Source organism: Leptonychotes weddellii, chromosome 4, assembly GCF_054177405.1.
Source record: "Leptonychotes weddellii isolate Sample4059 chromosome 4, ASM5417740v2, whole genome shotgun sequence".
Taxonomy (NCBI): domain Eukaryota; kingdom Metazoa; phylum Chordata; class Mammalia; order Carnivora; family Phocidae; genus Leptonychotes; species Leptonychotes weddellii.
In genome coordinates, this window is record NC_138372.1 from 137,700,335 (window position 1) to 137,726,312 (window position 25,978).

At 38.6% G+C, this 25,978-nt stretch overlaps 1 protein-coding gene across 9 annotated transcripts in view; it reads right to left on the minus strand.

Annotated features, from left to right (window-relative positions):
- The window catches only part of RGS22 (regulator of G protein signaling 22), a 119,978-nt gene that overhangs the window by 77,640 nt on the left and 16,360 nt on the right, over positions 1-25,978 (minus strand). For all 9 annotated transcript variants that reach the window (XM_081817070.1, XM_081817066.1, XM_081817068.1 and 6 more), the window contains exons 4-7: positions 13,729-13,950; positions 5,135-5,220; positions 4,375-4,543; positions 921-1,050 (exon numbers count right to left, since the gene is read on the minus strand). In XM_081817070.1, coding sequence (XP_081673196.1) covers positions 921-1,050; positions 4,375-4,543; positions 5,135-5,220; positions 13,729-13,950 — 607 coding nt within the window. The remainder of the gene's footprint in view (positions 1-920; positions 1,051-4,374; positions 4,544-5,134; positions 5,221-13,728; positions 13,951-25,978) is intronic.

A 25,978-nucleotide genomic window follows, 5' to 3' on the forward strand; every position in this document is an offset into this window, starting at 1 on the left:
AAAAACAAGTCTGAACTTAGAAGGAAAACTCAAGTTGCATGAACGACTATGTACTTTCAAGAGGAGAGAAAAGTTCCACCCACTTAATTTCAAATATTTAATAATAAGAATCTGTAAACTGTCACAGGAAGTAAAGACAAGACAAACATTTACCGACTGCCTATGAGGGACCTGGCACTAGGCCAGGCCTCTTCTAGACATTTAGTGTGTATCATTATTCTCATCTTACAGATAAGAAAAGCAAGGCTCTCAAGAAGTGGAATAACTTTAGGGTGCCTGGGTGGCTCAGTTGGTTGGGCGACTGCCTTCGGCTCAGGTCATGATCCTGGAGTCCCGGGATCGAGTCCCACATCGGGCTCCCTGCTCAGCGGGGAGTCTGCTTCTCCCTCTGACCCTCCCCCTCTCATGCTCTCTCTGTGCCTCATTCTTTCTCTCTCAAATAAATAAATAAAATCTTTAAAAAAAAAAAAAAAAGAAGTGGAATAACTTTAAAAAGTCACACAGCTAATAAGCATTAACCCATCTAAACCCATTCTCTTTTTCCTATGCCCCGTTGCCTCTCAAAAAACAGCAGAGGGGTGCCTAGATGGCTCAGTCAGTTAGTTAAGCATCTGACTTTTGATTTCGGCTCAGGTCATGATCTCAGGGTTGTGAGATCCAGCTCCACGGTGGGCTCTACGCTCAGCAGGGAGTCTGCTTGAGATTCTCTCTCCCTCTGCCCCTCCCCCTGCTCTATTTCTCTCTCTCTAAAATAAATAAATAAATCTTTAAAAATAAAAACAGTGGAAAGTGAAGTGGGGGGGCGGGTAGGAATGGAGATTATTTTTCTCCCCCACCACTATGTGTTGTACTGGAAGATTAGAACACCAATAACCAAGGATTTAAGGAGTTTTGAAATCATTCTTGTCCTTTCTGCTTACCAGAAACAGATGAAACAACCGGTGTTTCACGTTTGCTGTGGACTACACAAGATGGCAATGAAAACGTCGATGCTGTTTGAAGACTCTGTTTGGCTAATGCAAACCAATCTTTTGTTTGAGTATAGGAGGCCTAGGAAGAAAGGTGCACCTTTGTTTAACATTAAGATCAGCAGTGTTCTCCCAGTCGCAGACCTTGACACGTCACTAGAACGTTAAATTTGCATAGTGCAATATGAAAGGGAAAACTATGCCATGAAAGAAAAGAAAAATTCATTATTTGAGAATAATGGGAAGGAAATTTCAACTCAGATTATCTGGATATTAGATGACCAAAGGTAAAAATGAGCCCCAAATCCATCAAATCCTTCCCCACTCTTCCACCGGAGGCATGCAACCCTACTTGCCCGCTTCATTATAGAGTCAGGCCACCTCACTGTATCTTGGCAGTCACATGGCTCATCAGTTCTTGGCTCCATCCTTTGCCAGCTACTCCCACATTTACAACTTCCCAATTATTCCCTGCCCCTAATTCTGTCTGATCTGGCTCCGCGTTTTTTACGACACCTCCCTAATATGACAGACTTACTCTCAGGAGCACTGAAAACCTCCCCAAGCTCAACTGCCCCTTTGCCATAAATTCAGTTTTCACAGCTTTTCTTGGATTGTACGCTCCCTGAAAATTGATTCTTGACTCCATCTGCCCCTGGATGGAGCCTTCAATTTTTCCTTTCCTTTGTGCACCCTCAAGCCAGCTGACCCAATTCCCAAGCTGACCTTCAGCTTCCAGAACCCCAGTCCTGAGAAGCCCTTTTCTCAGCTTTCCTGGGAAAATTCCTCTGCCTGCCTCTCTCAGTAATATCCTCAAAATCTTTCTAAAATAATCCAGATTGTTCAACAGAAGCAGAGAGGGGAGTGTCCAGCATTACTCTCCTTTCTCCTTTCTCCAGCTGAGTCAGCAGGTTGGCCCTTAGCCTCAGGAATACTCACAAAATAGGCAGGGTTCAAATGGAATAGGTATTGTTCTCTATGATACAGAATTAGCAGGGCAAGTCGGGCCACACAATGAAACCAAAAAGCAAGAGAGTGAAATGAAAAGTGCCACCTATATAATCACTACCCCTCTTAGAAGTTAGGTTTCCTGGGTGGATAAAAGCTTTGAAAGATTCTAATTTCCTTTTGTTCCCTCTTTTCCTTCCTTTAAAACCAAGTCATTTGGGCACCTGGGTGGCTCAGCTGATTAAGTGACTGCCTTCGGCTCAGTCTCAGGATAGAGTTCCGCATCGGGACTGCTCAGCAAGGAGTCTGCTTCTCCCTCTGACCCTCCCCACTCTCGTGCTCTCTCTCTCTCAAATAAATAAATAAAATCTTTAAAAAAAATAAAACCAAGTCATTTATTATTATATGTTCATTCAACATATATTTATTGAGTGACTACTCTATTCCAAGCAGTATCCTAAGCACTGAGAGAAGGCCAAAATAATGAAGAACTGTTAGGGAATTGAGAGAGGCCAATAAACAAAAGTCCTTGTTATTTCAACTGTGCAAAAAAGATTGCAAAGCAAAAACTAGAGTAGTAAGTAGTCAGTCAGACAAAAAAGTAGGTAACTAGTCCACTTAATATGCTTGAAAGATGAGTCAATTGTTTGTGTTTAGATGTTTAATGAAGACTCAAAGACATATTACCAGTTATCATCATAAAGATTAATCCTTATCTACAGTCATGATTTAAATGATTTAAGGGCTCAAAGAATTTTGAATCCTCAAAGTTCAAGAGCTATTAAGAAGATATTAGTGGGGCGATTGGGTGGCTCAGTTGGTTGAGCATCCAACTCTTGATCTTGGCTCAGGTCATGATCTCAGTGTCGTGAGATCAAGCCCTGTGTCAGGCTCCAAGCTCAGTGCAGAGTCTGCTTGTCCCTCTCCCTCCTCCTCTGCCCCTACCCCTCACTCTCTCTGTCTCTCTCTCTAAAATAAATAAATGAAAATAAAATCTTAAAAAAAGGATATTAGAGAGTTAAAGTATTAATCAAGTGGACAGAATTGAGTTTTTTCATCACAGAAAATAGCAAAAGTAAACTAGCTTAAATTTTACTCTCTTACATTCGGTTTAATTGACATGTAAGGAATCAGATTTATTTCCCTAGATTGATTCTTCCTGTTGTATGTTTACTGACCTGTACTATCAGTACATTTTTTATGACATTCCTGACATTCCTATAATACATAAGAGAAAAAATAAATACTTAAAAATAAGTATAAGAGAGAAGTACAATATGCTTTTCGTACATCCCCAGCATTAGCTCAGTGGAAATAATGCAACTGGCAAAATTTCAAACATTTTTGCCAAATATTACTGATAGAAATACCAAACTACAAAATTAAATCAGAACTACACATGAAAATAAATGGTCAGGTAAGATAGGTTAAGTCTATCTATTCCGACAGAGATGGCAAATAGTTTTCCTTTTGTATGACATCTTTGATCAATTGGAAGTGCTTGCCTAGAGGGCTGTGTTGAAAAGAATTTGGAGCCAAGTCCTAGCTCAGCAGGAAAATTGCCATGATTGATTAGCAATGTCTGTCATGAATGGAAACTAGGAGAGCAGCAACACTTGGGCCACTTATTTGCAATTCCTGGTTTTGTACAGACTTGTGTATAGGAAATGTGTTCCCAGAAAGAAGACCTGATAATTAGAGGCCAGAGATCAAACAATGGTATTTACTACACCATGACTCTCCAAAAGGACATCTGATTCTAGGTTAGATCTCTTTAAATGCACTCATACAACCCAGCATTTCTTCATGGAGGACAAATTTATCTGATAACAGTTAAAGGGTCATGCATTTTACTACTGAGGAATAATCTTAACAATAGGGAGGAGAAGACCCAATTTATCATCATTTTGTACAAAAATTATAGATTCCAAACAATGAAAATTTTGCAATGAACAATGAAACCATGGATACAATTCAAGGTACCCTTCCTCGCTTCACGGGTGACACTGAGCATGTTCTTCAATCTTGCATTTGGTTCTCTGTACACATGAGGATAATAATACCAATTACATTTCAGGTGAAAGAGTGCAGAGTAAAGGAGTCAGCATAAATCCACAAACTGTTTTGCTAAATCTGCCTTAGAAGTACTTGAAGTCGGGGCGCCTGGATGGCTCAGTTGGTTAAGCATCTGCCTTCGGCTTAGGTCATGGTCCCGGGGTCCTGGGATCGAGCCCCATGTGGGGCTCCCTGCTCAGCGGGGAGTCTGCTTCTCCCTCTGCCTCTGCTCCTTTCATCTGCTGGTGCACTCTCATTCTGTCTCTCTCAAATAAAAAAATCTTTAAAAAAAGGAAGTACTTGAAGTCATTTCCCTTTTCAAGTGGTACAAATGAAATTCCTATCCCTAAAATGAGAAGTCTCCTTGAAATGCCAAGTCATGAAGAAACACTCATACTTTTACCTCGCCAAGAGAAATGTAGAACTTTTTCATGATGATAACATTCTCTTCATCAACAACAGGTGGTGGTAGACTGGCTGGTTTTTTCAAGACCCAGGGGGAAAAATCTTCATTGAATGTGATGTTCATGCCTGATACACTCCATCTTACTTGTGAGACCAATTTGGCTAATCTGCATTTTAGAAAACATACAAACTTGAAATAAGTTTCAAATACGGTAGAATTCAGGGGAAAAAAAAAAACCTAAAATTTTATTTTATTTTCAAGTCCATCTCCTCACTCTGCACAATGATTCTCTTAGGATCTGCTAAAATTAATGGCTTATTCACAGAACTACTAATTAATAATTACTCTGTTTTAATTTATTTTACTTTGATTTTTAATATGGTGGTTCTAAGTATAGGTCAAATTTTAGTAAAATTTCAGAATGTTTAGGTACTTACACATTAAGTCAGGAAACATAAAAGAAAAATTTGGTCCACTATGACATTCTTTTTCATGACACATTTGTTTTTTAACAGCCTGAACATAAATACCATTATCACAAGTAGATAATTTTTAAAACATAATGATCTAAGAAGCACAACTGAAATACATTTATTTCAAATGCTCTATCACTCACATACTATAGCAGGTGGGATACAAACTCCAGTGGGTTTAAAAGTATGTGATTTTATCAAGAAAGTATGGAAAAATGATTTTAGGTTAAAAAAAAAACAACCCAGGCAATTAAAAAATAGGTTTGTTGATGGGACTATAATACCTGTATTCAAAGTAACAATCGCTTTCCAGAAATGCTGGAAGTCTTTCTTTTTTGATCCACTCAATACCTTCTTCACGACTGAGACACTATTAGAGGACAAGTGAAAAAGAAAAATCACCTTTCAGGACAATTAAGGCCTAGTCACTAGAGCAATATTACCAGGAGCCCTGCCTCTACCTTCTGTTTGCACAAGAGAGAGCAAGAACCTCGGAGTCCCACATTTGAAGCCATTGCTTGCCTTCAGGTACTTCTTTAATTCTCTCAACAACCCTGCATCAACTATTAGACCCATTTTACAGATTAACAAACTGAATCCAGAGAAGTTACGTAACTTACTGAAGGAGGAGGTATGAGAAAAAAAGTCACTCTCGGTATTTTCACAGTCGCAAAATGGGTTAAAAATAATCACAAACAGAAAAAGAGCTAACCAGAACACTTGATAAGGTCACTATGGTCACAACAGGCCCCTCTGTCCTTCCAGTTTTAGAAAATTTGGTTAAATATTTAACATCCCAGACACTATCCTGGGAATACCAGGGTTAGCAAGAAAGATAAGGCCCTGAGGCACTTGGGTGGCTCAGTAGGTTAAGCATCTGCCTTTGGCTCAGGTCATGATCCCGGGGTCCTGGAATTGAGCCCCGCATCGGGCTCCCTGCTCAGCGGGGAGTCTGCTCCTCCCTCTTCTTGTGCTGTCTCACTCTGTCAAGTGAATAAATAAAATCTTAGAAAGGAAGGGAGGAAGGAAGGATGGAAGGAAGGAAGGGAGGAAGGGAGGGAGGGAGGAAGGAAGGAAGGAAGGAAGGAAGGAAGGAAGGAAGGAAGGAAGGAAGGAAGATAGATAAAGCCATGCTTTTAAGGAGTTTACAGGTAATTCAATAAGCAATAGTAGTAGAGTGCAGTAAATGCCACAGTTCAGGCTTCTGTGGGAGGACACCTGGGCACTAAAACCAGCAAAGGTTTCCCGAGAGCATGCCACTCACTCTTTGACCTGACGCGTGATTAGCTTGGTGAAGAGGAGAGCAGGAGAGGAAACGAAGGTAAGTCTAGTATGACTACATCGCAGGGTGAGGTTTGAGGAAAGGAGGGAAGCAAGCCAGAGAAGCAGGCAGGCCTAATTATGAATTGTCTTTTAAATGACAGTAAGGAGTTTAGATTTTATTTTGAGGTTGTGAGGGCCACACAAAATCATGGAAGAGTTACTGAGTTGCTGTTCATTCTCAAACATTTACTCACTATTGATTCTCTTTTTGTCTTATATTCACTTTTTTCCAGAATTCTAAAGAATGTCAGTACTTTGAACACTAAATGAATGCTCCTGGACAAGTAAAACAACCAGTAAGGTACCCATGTCGGTGAGGCAAGGGTGTCTGCATTTATGTGACTTCCACTGATTATCTGCGAAAGCAACAGTTGTGCTGTGATAGTAACATCAGTCAACACAGAGCCCTGCTGACTCCAGGGAGGAAATTAAAGGCTCACAGAGTAGTACTGCCAACATCTGATGGGCTGATGTTCTTGAGCATGCACCTGCGCTCAACACTGCTTGCGTGTGGCATGAAGTCATTAGGCTCCCCAAGGCTGGAAGACTGAGGGAACAATGGTTTCCTTCTGTTCAGCCCAAAACATCCATTTGGCCCTGACCAAAGACTATCTTCTGGGTAATGAAGAAACAGAAGAAAGTTTGGAAGCAGCCAGCCCCTGAACAGTAGCATCTCGGTGGTGGTCTTAGTGCCTACGAGTGAGATACGCAGGACACGTGGATCCTGTAGCCAGAAAAACTCCCAAAAGGCCTCCACACATAGTACACACTGACAGCTACACACGACTCTCGGATTCTCATCAGCAATGCAGTCGATATGTCCCAGAAAGACACCAGACCACGTATTAAGGTCGGTACACCCCCTTGAGGAATACTACAAGGTGGTCAAGGCTAGTCAGTCATACAAAATCAATTTGCCTAATATTTAATGAACAGTTCACCAATAACTCATCCCCTTTTGAAGGTCCTTGCATCTATCTAACCCAAAAATGAAATGGAATGAAAAGTTTAAAAGGAATAAAATCAAAACTGAAGAAAAGTCTTTAGTCAGACTGCCAAAATGTCCCTTCAAGGTGTTTACAAATAACTAAAATATAAAGACCAAAAAAACACAGAACAATCTTGTCAAACATAAAATGACAACTTAATAAATACCTATGAAAAACACAGAAATAATTTACCTATGGTAAAATTATTTAATCCTTAAAACTAAAAAAAAAAAAAAATACATACAGTAAAAATCCATCCTTTTTAGTAACCACTTCTACAAGTTTTAACAAATACTTACAGTTGTATAACCATGACTACAATCAAGATAGAGAATAGTTCCTACATCCTCCAAACTTCCTCATACCACTTTGCATTCAATGACTCCCTCTAACCCCAGGCCCTGGCAACCACCAATTAGTTCTCCACAGCTTTGCCTTTTCCAAAGTGTCATATAATTGGAATCAGTATAGTACATAGCTTCCTTCATTTAGCATGATGCATTTGAGATTGACCTATGTTCTTAGACGGATCACTAGTTCATTCCTCTCTCCTCCTCTTCAGCTTAGTACTCCACTGTATGGATGAACCATAGTTTGTTTATTCACTCCCCATTCAAGGAAATTTGGGTTTATTACAGCTTTTGGTGATTATAAATAAAGGAACTACAGACTTGCACATATAGGTTTTTATGTGAACAGAACTGTTCGTTTCTCTTGGGTAATATGCGGGAGTAGGATAGATGGGTAGTATGGTGTATGTTTAACTTAGAAAGCTGACTGCCAAGCTGTTTTCCAAAATGGAATATCGCATCAACGATGTTAAGAGTTCCAACTGCTCTACACCTTGACTGGCACTTGGTATTGTCAATGTGTGTTGCATAATTAACTCATTCTAAAAGGTGTATAGAAATAGTTCGTTGAGATTTGTGTGTGTGTGTCTACACACACACTGCTTTTTTTTATAACAACTTCAAGATATAATTCACATTCCATATAATTCACCCATTTAAAATATATAATCCAATGGGTTTTAGTACATTCCCAAACCATCATCACGATAAAATGTCATCACCTTCCAGAAAACCTCATATCCATATCTCCATTCCACATCAACAACTCGCCCACCCCTATCTCCCAATGTTGACTGCATTTCTCTTATGATAAATGTTGAGCATCTTCTCATATGCATTTTTGTCATCTGTACATCTTTATTTGGAGAAATGTCTATTCAGATCCTATGTCCATTTTTTAAAACTGAAGTATAATGAACATACAGTGTTATATTAACTTCAGGTGTACAATATACTGATTCAACAATTCTATACATTATTCAGTGCTCATCAAAGTTAGTGTACTCTTAATCCTCTTTTATTTCACCCATCCCCCCACCCCTCCCCTCTGGCAACCACCAGTTTGTTCTCTATAGTTGAGTCTGGTTTTTTGTCTCTTTTTGTTGTCTGTTTTATTTCTTAAATTCCACATATGAGTGAAACCATATGATAGTTGTCTTTCTCTGGCTGATTTATTTCACTTAGCATTATACCCTCTAGGTCCATTCACATTGCAAATGGTAAGATCTCAAAGATCTCATTCTTTTTTATAAGAATAATTCAGCCACATATATCACATCTTCTTTATCCATTCATCTATCAATGGACAGTTGGGTTGCTTCCGTATCTTGGCTATTGTAAATAATGCTATTGCAATAAACATAAGGGTTCATATATCTTTTTGAATTAGTGTTTTCATTTTCTTTGGGTAAATACCCAGTATGGCATTACTGGGTCATATGGTAATTCTATTTTTAATTTTTTGAGGAAACTCCATAACATTTTCCACAGTGGCTGCACCAATTTGCATTCCCACCAACAGTGCATGAGGGTTCCATTTTCTGCACATCCTTGTCAACACTTATTATTTCTTGTCTTTTTTATTCTAGCCATTCTGACAGGTGTGAGGTGATATCTCATTGTAGTTTTGATTTGAATTTTGCTGATGATTAGTGATGTTGAGCATATTTTCACGTGTCTGTTGGCCATCTGTCTGTCTTCTTTGGAAAAATGTATGTTCAAGTCCTCTGCCCATTTTTTATTTTTTTCAAGTTTTTATTTAAATTCCAGTTAGTTAACACACAGTGTAATATTAGTTTCAGGTGTAGAATTTAGTGATTCAACACTTCCATACAACACCCAGTGTTCATCACAAGTGCCCTCCTTAATCCCCAATACCTACGTCACCAATCCTTCCACCCACTCCCCTCTGGTAACCATCAGTTTGTTCTCTTTAGTTAAGGGTCTGTTTCTTGGTTTGCCTCTCTTTTCCCCCTTATGTTCATTTGTTTTTTTTCTTAAACTCCACATACGAGTGAAATCATATGGTATGTCTTTCTCTGACTTATTTTGCTTAGCATAATACTCTCTAGTTCCATCCACATTGTTGCAAATGGCAAGATTTCTTTGCTTTTGATGGCTAAATAATATTCTAATATATATATATACACACACACACACACATATATATATTTATGTGTATATACACACACACACACACACCACGTCTTTATCCATTCATCAGTCGATGGACATTTGGGCTCTTTCCATAATTTGGCTATTGTTGATAATGCAACAATTATAATGATAATGCAACCGCAACATTGGGGTGCATGTATCCCTTCAAATTATTATTTTTGTATCCTTTGGGTAAATACTTAGTAGTGTAATTCCTGGATCATAGGGTAGTTCTGTTTTTAACTATATGAGGAAACTCCATACTGTTTTCTACAGTCCTCTGCCCATTTTTTAATCAGATTGTTTATCTGGTGTTGACTTGTGTAAGTTCTTTGTATATATCCTGCATATTAACCCCTTACTGGCTATACCATTTGCAAGTATCTTCTCCCATTCAGTAGGTGTCTTTTTGTTTTAATGATGGTTTCCCTTGTTGTGCAAAAGCTTTTTATTTTGGTGTAATCCCAATATTTTAATTTTGCTTTTGATTCCCTTTCCTGAGGAGACATCCCTAAAAAAATGTTTCCATGGCTAATATCAAAGAAATTACTGCCTATGGTTTCTTTTAGGAGTTTTTTGGTTTTAGGTTTCACAGGTCTTTAATCCATTTTGAGTTTATCTCTGTGTTTGGTGTAAGAAAGTGGTCCAACTTCATTGTTTTGCATGATGTCGTCCAGCTTTCCCAGCACCATTTGTCAAAGAGACTGTCATTTCTCCATTGTATATTCACGCCTCCTTTGTCATAGATTAACTGACCATACTCTTCTAGTCCATTGATCTATGTGTCTATTTTTGTGCCACTACCATAGTGTTTTGATCACTATAGGTTTGTAGTATATCTTGAAATCTGGGGTTGTGATCCCTCCAGCTTTGTTTTCTCTTGAGATTGCTTTGCCTACTCAGGGTCTTTGATGGCTCCACACAAATTTTTGTATTATTTGTTCTAGTTCTATGAAAAATGTAGCTCGTATTCTGAGAGGGATGGCATTAAATATGTAGACTGCTTTGGGTAACATAGACATTTTAACAAAAGTGTTTCTTCCAATTCATGAGCATGAAATATCTTCCCATTTGTATCTTCTTCAGTTTCTTTCATCAATGTTTTATACTTTTCAGAGTACAGATCTTTCACCTCCTTGCTTAGGTTTATTCCTAGGTATTTTATTATTTTGTTGCAATTGTAAATGGGATTGTTTTCTTAATTTCTCTTTCTGCTACTTCATTTTTAGTGTATAGAGATGCAACAGATTTTTTGGAACTCCTTTGTAGGATTTATTTTATATAAAAACTGAATCATATTATATGCTTTAATTTACAACTTGATTTTTCCATTGAACAATACATGTGCATCTATCTCATCAGGACAATAGACATAGCTCAAACACATTCTTTCTAAATAGTCATATAATATTCCATAGTTCTTCAGTTGTTAAAGATATAATACGTTTATACTACTGAAGTCAATGCTGCAATCAGCTCCTATACATACACATTTACTTGTATGGGATAAAAATCCCAAAGTGGCTTTCCAGGCATAAATCATAGTACTTTTAATTTTAATCAATTTTGCCAGATTAATTCCCAAAGATTGTAGCAATTAATATTCTACCAACACTAGATGTTATTATTTTTTTAAATTGTAGGCCCATTTAATGTGATGTGATGAGGACTGGGTGTTATACGCAACCAATGAATTATCAAATTCTACTTCTGAAACTAATGTACTATTTGTTGGCTAACTGACTTTAAATAAAAAAATTGTAGGCCAATTTAATGTCTTAAAAAATGGTATCTGGCTGTACTTATAATTTGCATATTTCTGATCATTTTTGTGATTAAACATCTTTTTACTTGCTCATTTTCCATTTTAATTCTTCTCTTGTAAATAGTTGGTTGAATTACTTCAATTATTTTACTGGACTACTTGTCTTTTTCTTAAATAAGATTGGTAAGAAATTAAGTAAAATGCATTTCCTCACACTTGCAAAATTTTTTTTCTAAATCATTGTTTTTTAACTTTATGTCATTTTCTAACATGAAATATTTTAATTTTGGTGTCTAGGGTTTTTTTTAATTATTATTATTTTGAGGATTCTGGAGTTCTTGACTTCATGAGAGGATGGGTCACATGCTAAGTTTACATACAAATTTTCCTGGATTTTATTGTAATATTTCAGTTTAAAAAACCATTTATTTATTAATATACAAATAAAGACAATTTAGCTTACTCTTGCAAACTGATAGTAATTATTTATATTTATTGTGTTTAAGCTTTGTCTAGGAAGTCTAAAATAATTTTGAATTAGCAATAAAGATATACTTTTTCTCTTCTTATGATCTACTGGAAATGGTTACAGTATTTCACCATATACAGTGTGTACTATCGATTTTGGGTAGCCTTTAACATGTTTAAGCAATTTATTTTTTTATTTTTATTTTTATTTTTATTTTTATTTTTAAGATTTTATTTATTTGACTGAGAGAGACACAGCAAGAGAGGGAACACAAGTAGGGGGAGTGGGAGAGAGAGAAGCAGGCTCCCTGCCGAGCGGGGAGCCCGATGCGGGGCTCAATCCCAGGACCCCGAGATCATGACCTGAGCCGAAGGCAGATGCTTAACGACTGAGCCACCCAGGCGCCCCTAAGCAATTTATTTTTTAATGAGTTTTTATTAGACATAAGTTTGCATGAAACGCAATAGATTTATGTATACTAATTTTGTATCCTACAACTTTACTGAATTTATTTATCAGTTCTAGTAGTTTTTTGGTGGAGTCTTTAAGGTTTTCTACATATAGTATCATGTCATCTGCAGTTAGTGAAAGTTTTACTTCTTTCTTACCAATCTGGATGCCTTTTATTTCTTTTTCTTGTCTGATTGCTGTGGCTAGGACTTCCAGTGCTATGTTGAATAGAAGTGGTGAGAGTGGACACCCTTGTCTTATTCCTGATCTTAGAGGAAAAGCTCTCAATTTTTCCCCATTGAGCATAATGTTAGCTGTAGGTTTTTCACATATGGCTTTTATTATGTTGAGGTATGTTCCCTCTAAACCTACTTTGTTGAGACTTCCTATCATGAATGAATATTGTAACAATTTATATGGTGCTTTATAGTTCAGAATATATTTCCTTGTCTAAATTTCAAAACATTGCTATAACATAGTTTTTTATTTTTAGTATTTGTAAAAGTATTTTAAAGACTATTATTATTAATATATTTAATTTGATGAAAGTAAACAAGAAAGACAGAAATATATTGGAATTCAGTAAAAGAAACACTGAAGAACTTTCAGGCTGGAAAAGAGCTATATCGTAAGTGTTGAACATATTTCAGCCTAGTTCCATCAGACACTTCAAATCATGGAAAATGTTAAACATTCATTTTATTTTCAGTTGAGCCACACAACAAACCTAAGTAGTAGGTAGCGAAGGAATCATTTGACAGGTGATGAAAATAAGGTTCATCAAAATGACTTGTTCAAGAACACAGAGCTGGTAAGTTAAAGAGTCAAGGTTAGAACCCAGGGTTGTTTGTGTTTTTTGTTTGTTTGTTTGTTTTTGTTTTTGTTCAAAGACAAAGCTCCTTAGCTCTTCATGCTAAGGAGACAAAATCCAGAAGCTGAGAGTGGAATTTAAGGCCAGGGAGGTCAGAGTCACATAGTGTAACTGGAGGGTCAGAACTCATAATTCCCAACTGCTTGTTAGGATAGAACCCAAATCAGATAAATTCACTGTATACCCACATTTTCTAGAATGCATCTAAACTATAAAGGATACACATATTTCTGCTGCCCCAAATTAACCTGATATCCTAAATGTTCAAAGGAAATTACATGAACCTTCTCATATTGTAAATCTAACATCAACAATATTGCTAGATTAAATTGGCCATTTGACATGAATAAGATGATAGAGTAACTAACAAATACTACGTTTAAGTACAATAAAACTTAATAAATATAGTTACATTTCAGAAAGTTAAGCCCAAGGAACCTCATGTTAGTCTTACCTAATGCTTTATCTACCTAGCAAGATATAAACTCAAATATACCTTCTTACCATGATATTGTAGTTTATATTAATGGTTTCATCTTCATAGGGGGCATTCATCTGAACAGGTTTAACATCATTCTTTCCTTTCCTTACAACATCATAGATGGGATTTCGAGGTTGCTGGTTTTGTAGAATTTTTTTCAGTTGCTTTTCCAGAAGTTGTGGAGCATTGTTAACTATTTCAAAAACTCCAAAATCCACGTTAAATCTAATTGCCTCTGAAAAGGTCTGCAAAATAAATTTGTAGAAATATATCTTAAATTTTTATAAACCAGAAACTCACTGTCTCCAAGGACACTTGACACTTAATAAATGCATAATATGCATTTAGTATAAGCATACACACACACACACACACACACACACACAAAGTTTTGTGTATTTAACCATGAGCTCTTCTCTGTAGGAGCTTGGAACTCTCTTGACTACAGATAAGGGAACCCATTGAATCCTTCCTTTCCAATGTACTTATGCCAAGAAATAAGGATGTATTACAGCAGGAATTCCCTTTCCATAAACATCTTATCCCTGTGCTTCTTTGGAACTGGAAAGAAATACACACCTGGTCTCTATGAAGCAATGTTATTCTCTAAGGAGGGGGTGGATTACTAGGGAAGAATGAGTAAAGGAAGAAGAAATAACACTCCCGTTATCTCTTTCATCCCCAGGAGCCATGAAAGCTAAAGTCCCCCTTGCCCAAAAGGATAAAATTAAGTACAATGTGTTCTTCATTTAAGACTATTTCAACACCACTCCTCTCACTGTGAAAAAAAAGAGAGAGAGAGAGAGTGAAAGACAATAACATTTCTGAGCTTTTCTCAGTAATTACTAAATGCTGCCAACTTTTATTTAAAGTCAGTCAGTTAATATACAACAGTCAGGAGTCTTGAGTTTGAATGCCAGCTTGCCAATAAGTAGCTCTGTGACTTTGAGTAAATCGTTAAACATGTGTGGGGCCTCCATCTCCTTAACAAGTAAATATTGGATTGGCTGTCTGTGTCTTTTCCCATTTTGCCCTCCAAATCTAGAATCAGGTTCCTTTTTCAGAGTATGAACTTATTTTAGAATACCTTTCTTGAACTACGTACTCATGTAGATTCATTTATGTATTTTTAGCCAGGTGGTAGAAGACATCAAGCCCTTCCCCTTGGATCAATAACTGTCCTAGGGAGAGCATCAATTCTTTCAAATTTTACTAAGAGATTGCTAGATATACTATAGTTAAAATTTAATAAATGGCAGGATGTCATAAAATGGGTGTTAGAAATATATATATATGTGCATATATATAAATACCCATATATGTGTGTATATATACATACATATTCTTCTAATGTCAGATAACATCACATCTCTAAAGTCTGAGTGTCTCCCCTTCTAAGGAGTTTAAAGTGCATGGACAATAGGGTTCAATATGAACGGCAGTCTACAGGCCCAAAGTCCTCAGGGCTAAGATTTCCCCCTCAAAAATGACAAGTATAGCTCAATGGACAAGTATCAACAGTTACCGGTAAATTATGTATAAGGTTTCTTCAATAAACATATTTAATTGCATCTGTCTTTCAAACATGAGATTCACACAGGTATCGCTTACCTGAATGTCAAATATTATCTCTGAATTATACTATCACTAGACTAAACAGATAAATGAGTCTGCTGATATCAGAGACAAGATTCAACTGGTAAGAGAAAGGAACTGAATTAAATGTGGTAAATAATAGACATAAAATATTAACTGGGGAGAGGGAAATGGTACAGTCGACGGCAAAAGACCATCTGGAAAAGATTTCTTCTAGTTCTGAGCATCCATGGAACAAGAGGGCAGGTTTGGTCTTTATTTGTTTTCCTTTCTTTTTTCTGCCTCTTACCCTCACACCTGGTAGACAGGGGAACACAAAGCTGTGATAATCCAAAGCAAAGAATGCCAATAGATAGTTCTATGAACAAATAAAATATTTCCTGCTACTCGTTTAAAAAAAAATGCTCCAGCAAAAAAAAAAAAAAAAAAATAGAGGGACTATGACACTCTAAGCCCCTCAGTAGCCAATGTTACTCACTAATAAATAGTTACTGTACAGTTGGTAGAAATAATAGAAGTGACAAGAACTACTGTTTTTTGGAACATCTACCTAATGTGCCAGGCATGTGACAGACACTTCAAATGCTCTATCTTGAATCCTTCCACATTCCTGAGATCAGTCTTTATAGAAAGTAGATACCCAGGATGGTTACATGATGGGCCATGGATTCAGAGCTATGAAGTGCTAGATCAGGGCTACTGAAATAGGTCTATCTGGTCCCAAAGAGTGCGTTTCCCCTTCTTTACCATCATATTGCCTTACATCTGATAAAACTAGCATGCATTCACCACCTTCTCTAGGCCAGGCACTGTGCTATGCAATAACCCTATACAGTTAGTGGAACTGGGGTTCAAATCAAGGTGTTTTACTAGTAAAGACACAGAGGCTTGAAACAGCATGGTGTATGTGGGTCATTTTAAGCAGTTCCATGCAGTTAGAATCTAACTAGACGAGTTCACAGTTGAAACAGTTTAAGGAACAGAGGAAAGACTTGAGGTAGCTGAGGTAGATAGGACAAGATCATGGAAGGCTGTGCATGCCATTTTAAGAAGCATAGGCTTATCTTGATCCTGTGGGAAACAGTGTGGGATGGGAATATTCCAAATTGGAGAGTAAGTAACAATCTGATTTGGGTTTTTAGGAAGACTCTCCAGGTAGCAGTCTGGAGTGTTGTTTGCGGGCTCTGGAGTTGGTGAGGTACTGAGCTCCCATCCCACAAGCTGTTGCGGTTGGAGCCAGGTTCGGTGTGGTAATTATTCACTCTCCTGGATGGGTTACTGTCCCATCCAGGGACACACACACAGGCTAGGGCAGGCTTTAAGGCAGGTGGTCAGCAAATTTTCATTTTCAACTCACAAACCAACTCACACACCAAACTGCAGCTGAAAAAGGTTAAGCGATCTCTTCGTGGATTTACAAGTCCCCTAGTGAGCTCACTATAGAACTCTGGGCTCATGACAACCACCCGCCTTAAACCCAGGGCTGACACATAATTTCAGTAGGCGTCGGTAGATGCTGTGGATTAGCTCACTCAGGATCTGTTCCAACCTCCCGAAATGCAGAATCTGGACAACTAAAATCTCTATCACCCAGGTCCCTTGCAAGTCCAGTTTCACATGTGATTTAGGTTCTGCTAATCATGTGCACAAAATACTGAAATTCTGAAGCAAGTCAAGTGGGGAAAGAGGCAAGGTCTGTCCATTCAGAGGAAGGAAAGCTCAAGGACATAAACAAGTGAAAGTGAGGAGAGAAACTGGACAAAAAGAAGTACTTTATCGAAAATAAAAAAGACAACGGAAGGAAAGCTATAATTAATTGTGTTCATGATTAAATGACATGAAATGACCCCAAGTATTTTTTTAAAAAGAAATGTAGCTATATGTAATATATTTACAATTTTTAAACTTAAGACTTTATCTCAGTGGAATTGAAATGTGATAGGGTCTTTGCCACAGAGAAATAAGTGTTTTCCTGCTTTAAAAGCCATGATTTCCAATGGATCTCTGCAGGTCCTTAACAATGCCATGATTCTAAGTTTATAAAAGGGGCAAATAACAGATTCAAAGCTTCGCCCCATTCACTTATTTCAGCAAAAACAAAACTTTTGAAGGCCCAAGTGTCAATTAATGTCCCAAGCAAAGAGGATACAAGCTGAATAAAACATTGTTTCTGCCCTTGCAGGAACAATACATGGTCATTCATTTTTCTCTATGATGAAGAGAGTCAACAAAATCCCGAAATAATTTGAATTAGTGTAACATGCAAGTGCTAAAGGGGAAATCTGTCCACAGAGACCATGGTACTAATACTATTTTACCTAGTTTAGTTATTGTACTTTAAAAGGGATTTGGCTAAACTAGGATCTATCCAGGAAAGGATAAACAGAATTATTAAATGGAAGCAATGTTGAGTAAAATTACTTTGCTTTTCTGGGATTTTTTTTTTATCATAAAAGGGTTAATTAAACAATCCCAAGGTGCCTTCCATGTTTGATACTCCATTGGTCCATGATTGTCTCTCAGGAAAAAAAGAGCCTATATCTTCTTTTTTCTTAAAGATTTTATTTTATTTATTTGAGAGAGAGAGATAGAGAGAGAGCACAAGCAGGAGGAGTGGCAGACACAGGGAGAGGGAGAAGCTGGTTCCCCCCTGAGCAGGGAACCCGATGCCGGGCTAGGTCCCAGGACCCCAGGACCATGGCCTGAGCCGAAGGCAGACACTTAATCGACTGAGCCATCCAGGTGCCCTGAGTCTATATCTTCTGCTTTCTAATAAGATCACCCAATTCCACTGTTCCTTTGTTATTTTACTCATTCATTCAATAAGTATTTATTAAATCCTTATTAAATGAGATATCATGATAGATGATACACTGCTACATTGAGTGAGCCAATCCAGAGCATTCTCCACAAAGCCCCAAATGAAATGAATGAGACATAGATCTGACCTCAGGTTATGCTGATCCAACAAGAGAAGGAAGATATGTAAGTACACAGAGACAGCAAAGACTCATCCCACAAGGCAATGAGCCCTACAGTGGGCACATAAGGTGAAATCATATTTAATCAAAATTATCCTTTGAAATCCTTGAGAAGACCCATAAAGTATAATGTTGTCCTACCTCTCAAGAAGCTGCTCACAGTTTTTCCTCTGGTATTGAAATGGGTCATAGATTTTTCAGTTAGGAACCAGATAAAATGGTGGGCTTGTGTTTAAAGCTCATGTTATATAGAGAGATGCATGTTTAACACTAGAATCCCCCTCAGCACGATCAGTTGACTACACTAGGAGAGGCAAGCAGGAAGAGACCCCTGAGGGAACAGCAGGTTCTCATCTTCCATCTCCCACCCTCATCAGGATGCTCATGGACTGCTATATGTGTGTTTATGAATTAGTACAACAGACAAAATCATCCTCACTCTTTAAATCACCCTCTCTCTGCAGAGCGCAAATAATTCATTTTGAGTAATAACACATGTATATTGATGAACTGCAAGCAGTTTGACATTGCTGAAGCTTACTATTCAAGAGGGGAGTAACAGGATATAATCCTAGAGGGAAAGGCAGAGGATGAGTTCATCAAGGACTTTCTATTTTTTTTAAAAAAAGATTTTTATTTATTTATCTGACAGACACAGCGAGAGAGAGAGCACAAGCAGGGGGTGTGGGAGAGCGAGAAGCAGGCTTCCTGCCAAGCAGGGAGTCCCATGTGGGGCTCGATCCCAGGACCCCAGGACCATGACCCGAGCCGAAGGCAGACGCCCAACGACTGAGCCACCCAGGTGCCCCAAGGACTTTCTATTTTATGCATAACTCTCAACTTAATTCTCTCCAATCCCCGGTTCTCAGAGTGTGGTGCCTAGACCAGCAACATCGGCATCACCTTGGACCCTGCTAGAAATGGAATTCTCAGGCCCCTCCCTATAATCCAAAACTCTGAGAGTGGAGCCCGGCTTTCTGTGTTAACAAGTCCTCAGGTGACTCGGATGCATGTCAAGTTTGAGAATCACTGCTTTAGGATGATGGGGAGCGAGTGAAGTTTGCAGCTGGGGAGAGACAGAATCCCAGTCAAGACAAACTTCAACGCCCACCTCTGTCCCCTACTTCATGTAGACTTTGCTGTGTATTCATGTAAGTGGAGGGACTGGCCATCTATGTTCTGTACACAGAAGAAAGAACCCTGGTCTTTATTATGCAAAGTCCTACTTTAAAAAAAAATCTCTCTCACACATCAAATCCTTTGTTTTCACCGTTTCTCAGCCTATCCACAAAACTCCTACAGTTGGTTTAGCATGTGACAATAAAACACATGGAAGGTGGGGGAGAGAGAAATGAACGATGTGGGAAGTCAGTCCTTCTCCCAAAAAAGCTGAATAGGCTGATTTAGAGAACGTTCAGCTTTTAATCATATGACAGGAAAAATCTTCAGTTTGAGCCTCAAACCCAATCCTCTGCAAGCTGTTTCAGACTGCTCTTTCCCTTACTTAATTTTCTTATTTCAAGGGTATCATTTTCCAAATGTTCTAAAACGAATTGACCTGAAGGTGGTGAAAGCTAACTTTGTAGTACCAGTCATCCATGTGCGAAAAATATTTTCACAGAAAAAGCAAGTGCACAAAAATATTTTTACCACAATAAATTGCTGGTTCCACATTTCTTTGAGAAGAGGAGAGGGAAAAAAAAACAACAACAAACCTGTGAATAATTAGTGATGTTGCTTAAACTGCCAGCAGAGCACCACTGAAACTTACCGGGTGCCAAATTATTTAGCTGAACAGTATTTAAATTAAAAACTAATGACTAGGTTAATTTAATACATGTTCATCTCTGCTCCAACTCCGTCTCTACTAATTGAGCTCTGAAGCTGTATTTTAAACATGCATCCATCCTAGTCAGCGAATGAAAAACATGTGACTACTTGAATATAAGAAGTCAGTTACCAATGACTTCTTTCAATCTAAGTTTTTATTGTCATTTTAGATGTTTAACCATAAGCTGTTTACTGGACACATTCACCAACAGGATGGAAGGAATAGTGTGCTACATAAAATGCATGGAAAATATCCTTAGTTGGGCGCCTGGGTGGCTCAGATAGTTGAGCGTCTGCCTTCGGCTCAGGTCATGGTCCCAGGGTCCTGGGATCGAGTCCCGCATTGGGCTCCCTGCTCCTTGGGAGCCTGCTTCTCCCTCTGCTTCTCTGTCTCTCTGTCTCTCTCTCTGTCTCTCATGAATAGATGGATAAAATCTTTTTTTTTTTTAAAGATTTTATTTATTTATTTGAGACAGAGAGAATGAGAGACAGAGAGCATGAGAGGGAGGAGGGTCAGAGGGAGAAGCAGACCCCCCGCTGAGCAGGGAGCCCGATGTGGGACTCGATCCCGGGACTCCAGGATCATGACCTGAGCCAAAGGCAGTCGCCCAACCAACTGAGCCACCCAGGCACCCTAGATGGATAAAATCTTAAAAAAAAAAAAAAAAAAGAAAGAAAATATCCTTAGTTAATAAAAGGAGTCACATTAGGTAATTTGAATGCTTTATGTTTGAGCTACAAGGCTTATCAAAACACCCAGAGGTATAAACGCTGAACTAAGCAGTACCACCTAGGCTCCATCAACATCTTTAAAAATCAATCTCTGAGATTTAAATTTTGGCAGCGGAAGACCCGAGCCCTGCATCCCCCTTCATGCCACAGATTCCCCAAATCTCTCCTCTCTTTTTTCTCTCTCCTTCTGCTTACCCAACAATCCATCCAACATATAAATCCTTCATAAAGCTGCAAGAAATTATAATGGTTTACAGATTAAAGGAAAAAAGTGTGGAGAATCAGTCCCCAAAAAAGAAGTTATGTAAAATTCCAAAGGCACATAGCTAAGCATGGTCTGGCAAGCACATGTCATACCTATCCCTGCAAGGAGGGTATTGAACAGGCCACCCCTTCAGCTTCTGCAAACCATAAATGTCACAAACATTCGAAACCACCCACCGAGGACCAACCTAAATCTGTATGTGGGCTCATCTACCCAATCCCACAACAGTCACTGAGCATAAAACACACAAAACAAAACCAAAAGGAAAAAAAAAATATTTTCACACTACAGCACAGAAGAAAACTTAATAAGCAAACACTTATCCATAAACAGTTGACAGAAAAAAAAAAAAAAAAAACCTCCCAGACACCAAATGAAAACAATATCTGAATATGAACCTGGCACAAGAACAAACAGAATGATGTTATGAAGCTAGGATTAGGAAAGTGCCATAATCATTTATAATAGCAGCAACTGTCCTGGATTCCCCTCATCAAAATAACATGGAGGCAGGCTACCAGCCATCAGTTTCTGGATCTTACAATGTGTCCCATGGGTGTAATGGGGTAATGGAAAGAAGGAGGGTGGGAGCCAGAAAGCCTGATTCCTAGGCCCTTTTCTGCCACAATCCAGTTCTGGGATATTCGGCATGTCACTACAGATGTGGAAGAAGACTCAGAAGTCTCAGAAATCTAGATGACCGACTAAAGGGACTTCCAGATTGAGAATATTAGAATTGATATCTATACTCTCTATCTATCTCAGGCTTAGATTGTTGGGGTTTTGGGGTGGAGATGGTAGAGGAGGTGAGGCAGAAGATTAGAAGGTTTATTTATTTTTTTTAAAAAAGTCTTACGTGGAAGATGTAGAAATAAAAAATAGAATCATCCTCAAGAAGCTTTGGGAGATACAGAAGAAAGGGACCTATCCTTGACCCCGGGAAATTTACAGTGTAGCTCCTGAGATAAAAATAAACAGAGATTAATCAAATTTTCTTGAGCTAGAAAAGTCTGATCTCCCACCTGATACATATATCCCCATAAAACATTCTATCTGAATATCTCCAATCACAGGAAGTTTACTCCTGTGAACCATGCTAGCCCTATTGTTCTGTTCTACTGTTAGAAAGCACACTTCAGTCTTCCTTCTAGGAAAAAATCAATTTCCTCATAGATGCTGGCCCTGGTTCTGCCTTCTAGCTTCATAGAACATGTTAACCCCTCTTCCTCAATCAGTTTTGAAATATTTGGAAAAAGCTGGTCCATTCCAACCCTTTTAGCCATTCCCCAACCAGATTCAACACCCACACTTCTTTCAACCCTTCCTCATCTGATGTGGTTTCAAGAGTGTTCATTGGCTAAGTCTCCCCAAGTCTGGTTTGCCAGAGCAACTCTTAACCTGGGGCACCAAGAATGGAACACAATATTCCAACTGTGGACTGACAACTCAATACGATTCAAAAAAATATTGATTGAGTACCTTCTATACTCCAGACTAATATTTTTCTTGATTTTAACCATACTTCTGTTAACGCACCCTAAAAACACATTAGGTTTGTTTTAGACCATTTCAGATTACCACAATAAAAACGAAACCAGACTCTGTTATTCAAACTATCAGTTTATTCCTCTGCTGTCAGTTCTATCATCATTACAGGGTAGTAGGAGTTATTGAGTCATGTGGACCTGGGTGGACCCTGTCACTTACTAGCTGAGTGACCTTAAGCTGGAAAAACACTAGTTCACTTGCAATGTTTTATCCAAGAACCTGATAAAAATAATGTGAAAAGTCAAAGCCAATGACAGATTTGTGTGGCACAGAAGAGTATTCTCTAGACTGACAATGATCCACCAGTCTAATTAAGGAGTGACTGCCCCTCGTGTTTCAGGAATGGAAGATAAGATGGTCTAGTTGGTGAAGGATAAAGAGAAACGCTAATTCTGTGCCAGGCACTTAAGCATTACCTCCTTTCATTACGACTTTATAAGACAGTTACACTGTTTTCACAGAGAAAGAAACCAAAGAACTCAGTAATTAAAGAATGTGTCTAAGATCACATGGGTAGTAAGCTGAGAAGCTAGGCTCAAGCACAGTTCTGCCTCATTCCTGTTCTAACCATTACGCTGGGGAATGAGTGCAGGACGAACAGGTGTGGTCAGGTAGTGGGGGAAGAAGGAGGGGGCTTAGGTGAGGCAGGAAAGATCGTGCAGGTGACAGAAGCAGTATGGAGCTAGAGGTGAAACTAGGAAGACCGGATTGTAAAAGATCTTGAACTCCATACTAAGGAATGTGGACTTAAATCTGTAGGCTATTAAGAGTCAACCCCTACTGGCTATAGTTAGAGAACCCGTTCAAATATTTGAAAACTAATTTCACAGATAATGATAAGGGGTTTGGAGACAAATAAAGCAGCATGTAAATAAAGTGGAGCATGTATAATTTTTTTTAAAGATTTTATTTATTTATTTGAGAGAGAGAATGAGAGAGAGCACATGAGAGTGAGGAGGGTCAGAGGGAGAAGCAGACCCCCCGCCGAGCAGGGAGCCCGATGCGGGACTCGATCCCGGGACTCCAGGATCATGACCTGAGCCAAAGGCAGTCGCTTAACCAACTGAGCCACCCAGGCGCCCCTGGAGCATGTCTAATTTTAGCCAGGGTTGGGAGGGAAGATTTCCTGAATGGAAGTGACTTAAATCAGAGAGAAGGTGGTACAAGTATCTCAGGGACGAGCACCCCAGCCTGGAGGGCCCTGAGTATGCTTGGCATATTCATGGTTGAGAAACAGGAAGAGGGCCAGTTAGGCTGGGAAAGAATTAACAAGGGGAAGAGGCGTAGGAAATAAAGATCAGGGGATGAGATGACAAAAGCCAGATCATACAGGAATCTGGATTTTATTCTCAATGTAAGGAGAAACCACTTTTGAGGGCTTTGAGCAGGAAGTAACATGGTTCCATTTATCTGTATTATTATTGTGGCTGTTATTGTTATTAGTATGCTTTACTGAAACCATAACACATTAAATTTACGGTTCCCTAAAATGCCAGTCCATAACGCTCCAAAAAAGAGAGGTCAGTTTGGCACACTTATTCTCAGCAAACCCATACTGGCTTCTAATTCTTGGTCAAGTGCTTATAAACCAAACATTACTAATCTGTTCTAGAATCTTGCCCAGAACTTGGTTTGAGAATCCATCATTCTTTCCACCCCCCTGCCTGGATCCCCAAATTCTTTTTTGGAAACCTGTGACCATATTTCCCCTTCTTCCATCTTATGGCGTGAAGCATGGGTAGTTAATAGGTAGATTGCGTGGTACCATATGCAGATGCAAAGGAATGAGAGATGGTGTGGGGGCGGGGGGGCAGTGGAGAATGAAAAGCAGAAGGATTTGCACAGACAGAAAACAGGGGAAAGTGGCCCTGGTGGGCTGCATGGCACATATGAAAGGGTGAAACTGCAGGGGTCTGCTGGGGTGGGATGAACCCATGACTGAAGTGACACTCTGTCATCTCATCTAAACCCTGAAAGGAATCACACAAAAATGGTAACATTGTTCCTGACTGGATGGCAGGACTGTGGCTGAATTTCTCTTACATTTAAGGTAAATTTTCTCTAGTATTGTTATATCAGTTCTATAATTTAAAATAGATTTTAAAAAAAAGGTAGGTAGGGGAATTTATGTTCTGGAGCAAGTAAAAGTCAAGATAATCGCAAATCTTGAGACGATGAAATATAAATCTTGAGAAGCTGAAATCAGACCCAATATAGAGATTTTTCTCTTTAAAATGTCACAAAATTGGGAGGAAGAATGCACAATGCAGAGCCTAGAGGAAAGACTACATAATCTGGAAGAGCAAAATTCTGACAGTTTTGTGATACTGCTGGGGTTTTTATATTATATAACTGGATGATGAAAGTTGAAAAATCAGACCAAACAAGAACCCATCAGGTATCCTATAATATCACTCAGTCCTACTGCTGGAAAGAGAGAGGTGTTTGGTGTCTCAACCTAACCCCCATAATGGTTCCAAAGGCCTTGCTAGGCCAAAAGGAAGAGAGAACACAAATTCTTTTGGAAAAAGGAAAATAAGACAAAACAACAAACAGGCATGCATAGATACATACATACATACAAAAACTAATCTAGGCAAGAAAGTGCACCTAGTACTTTCCCTTCAAAAGACATTTTCAGTGGCTAGGCTTTAAGAGGCTTAACATATTATGGCCCACTCCTTTAAAATTACTCATGGGGTGCCTGAGTGGCTTAGTCAGTTGAGCGTCCGACTCTTGATTTCGGCTCAGGTTGTGATCTCGGGGTCCTGGAGTCCAGCCCCGCATCTGGCTTCATGCTCAGCAGGGAGTCTGCTTCAGGATTCTCTCTCTCCCTCTCCTCCCTCTGCCCCCTACCCCCCGCTCTCACACTTTTCTCTCTCTCTCTCAAGTAAATGAATAAATCTTTAAAAATAAATAAAACAAAATAACATAACTTGTGAATTTTTTATATTCCAAAATTTCCCTGGTAAATATGTTAATGAAAAACATTTTCTGCATATTCATAACAAATAATGAAAACCTTTTCTTATCTTTCTTTTTCCTGACATTCCCGATTAACTTTATTTACTAAGCAATGTTTTTATGCACTTCCATTTCACTTTTCCCAACCCCCTTGGTAACTAGTCTATCAGTCATTGCTCCCTAACACTAAAAATCTATTATTTGGCAACCACCTATGTCTTATTTACTAGTGATATAAAATTCTAGTTGACTTAAACACAAATTCCACTTTAGTATCTGCCTGAGGCGGTGCCAATAATTGCCTGAAGCAAGAAATATAGTTTCCTAAGTTTTTTGATATTTTGTCCTTATCACCTC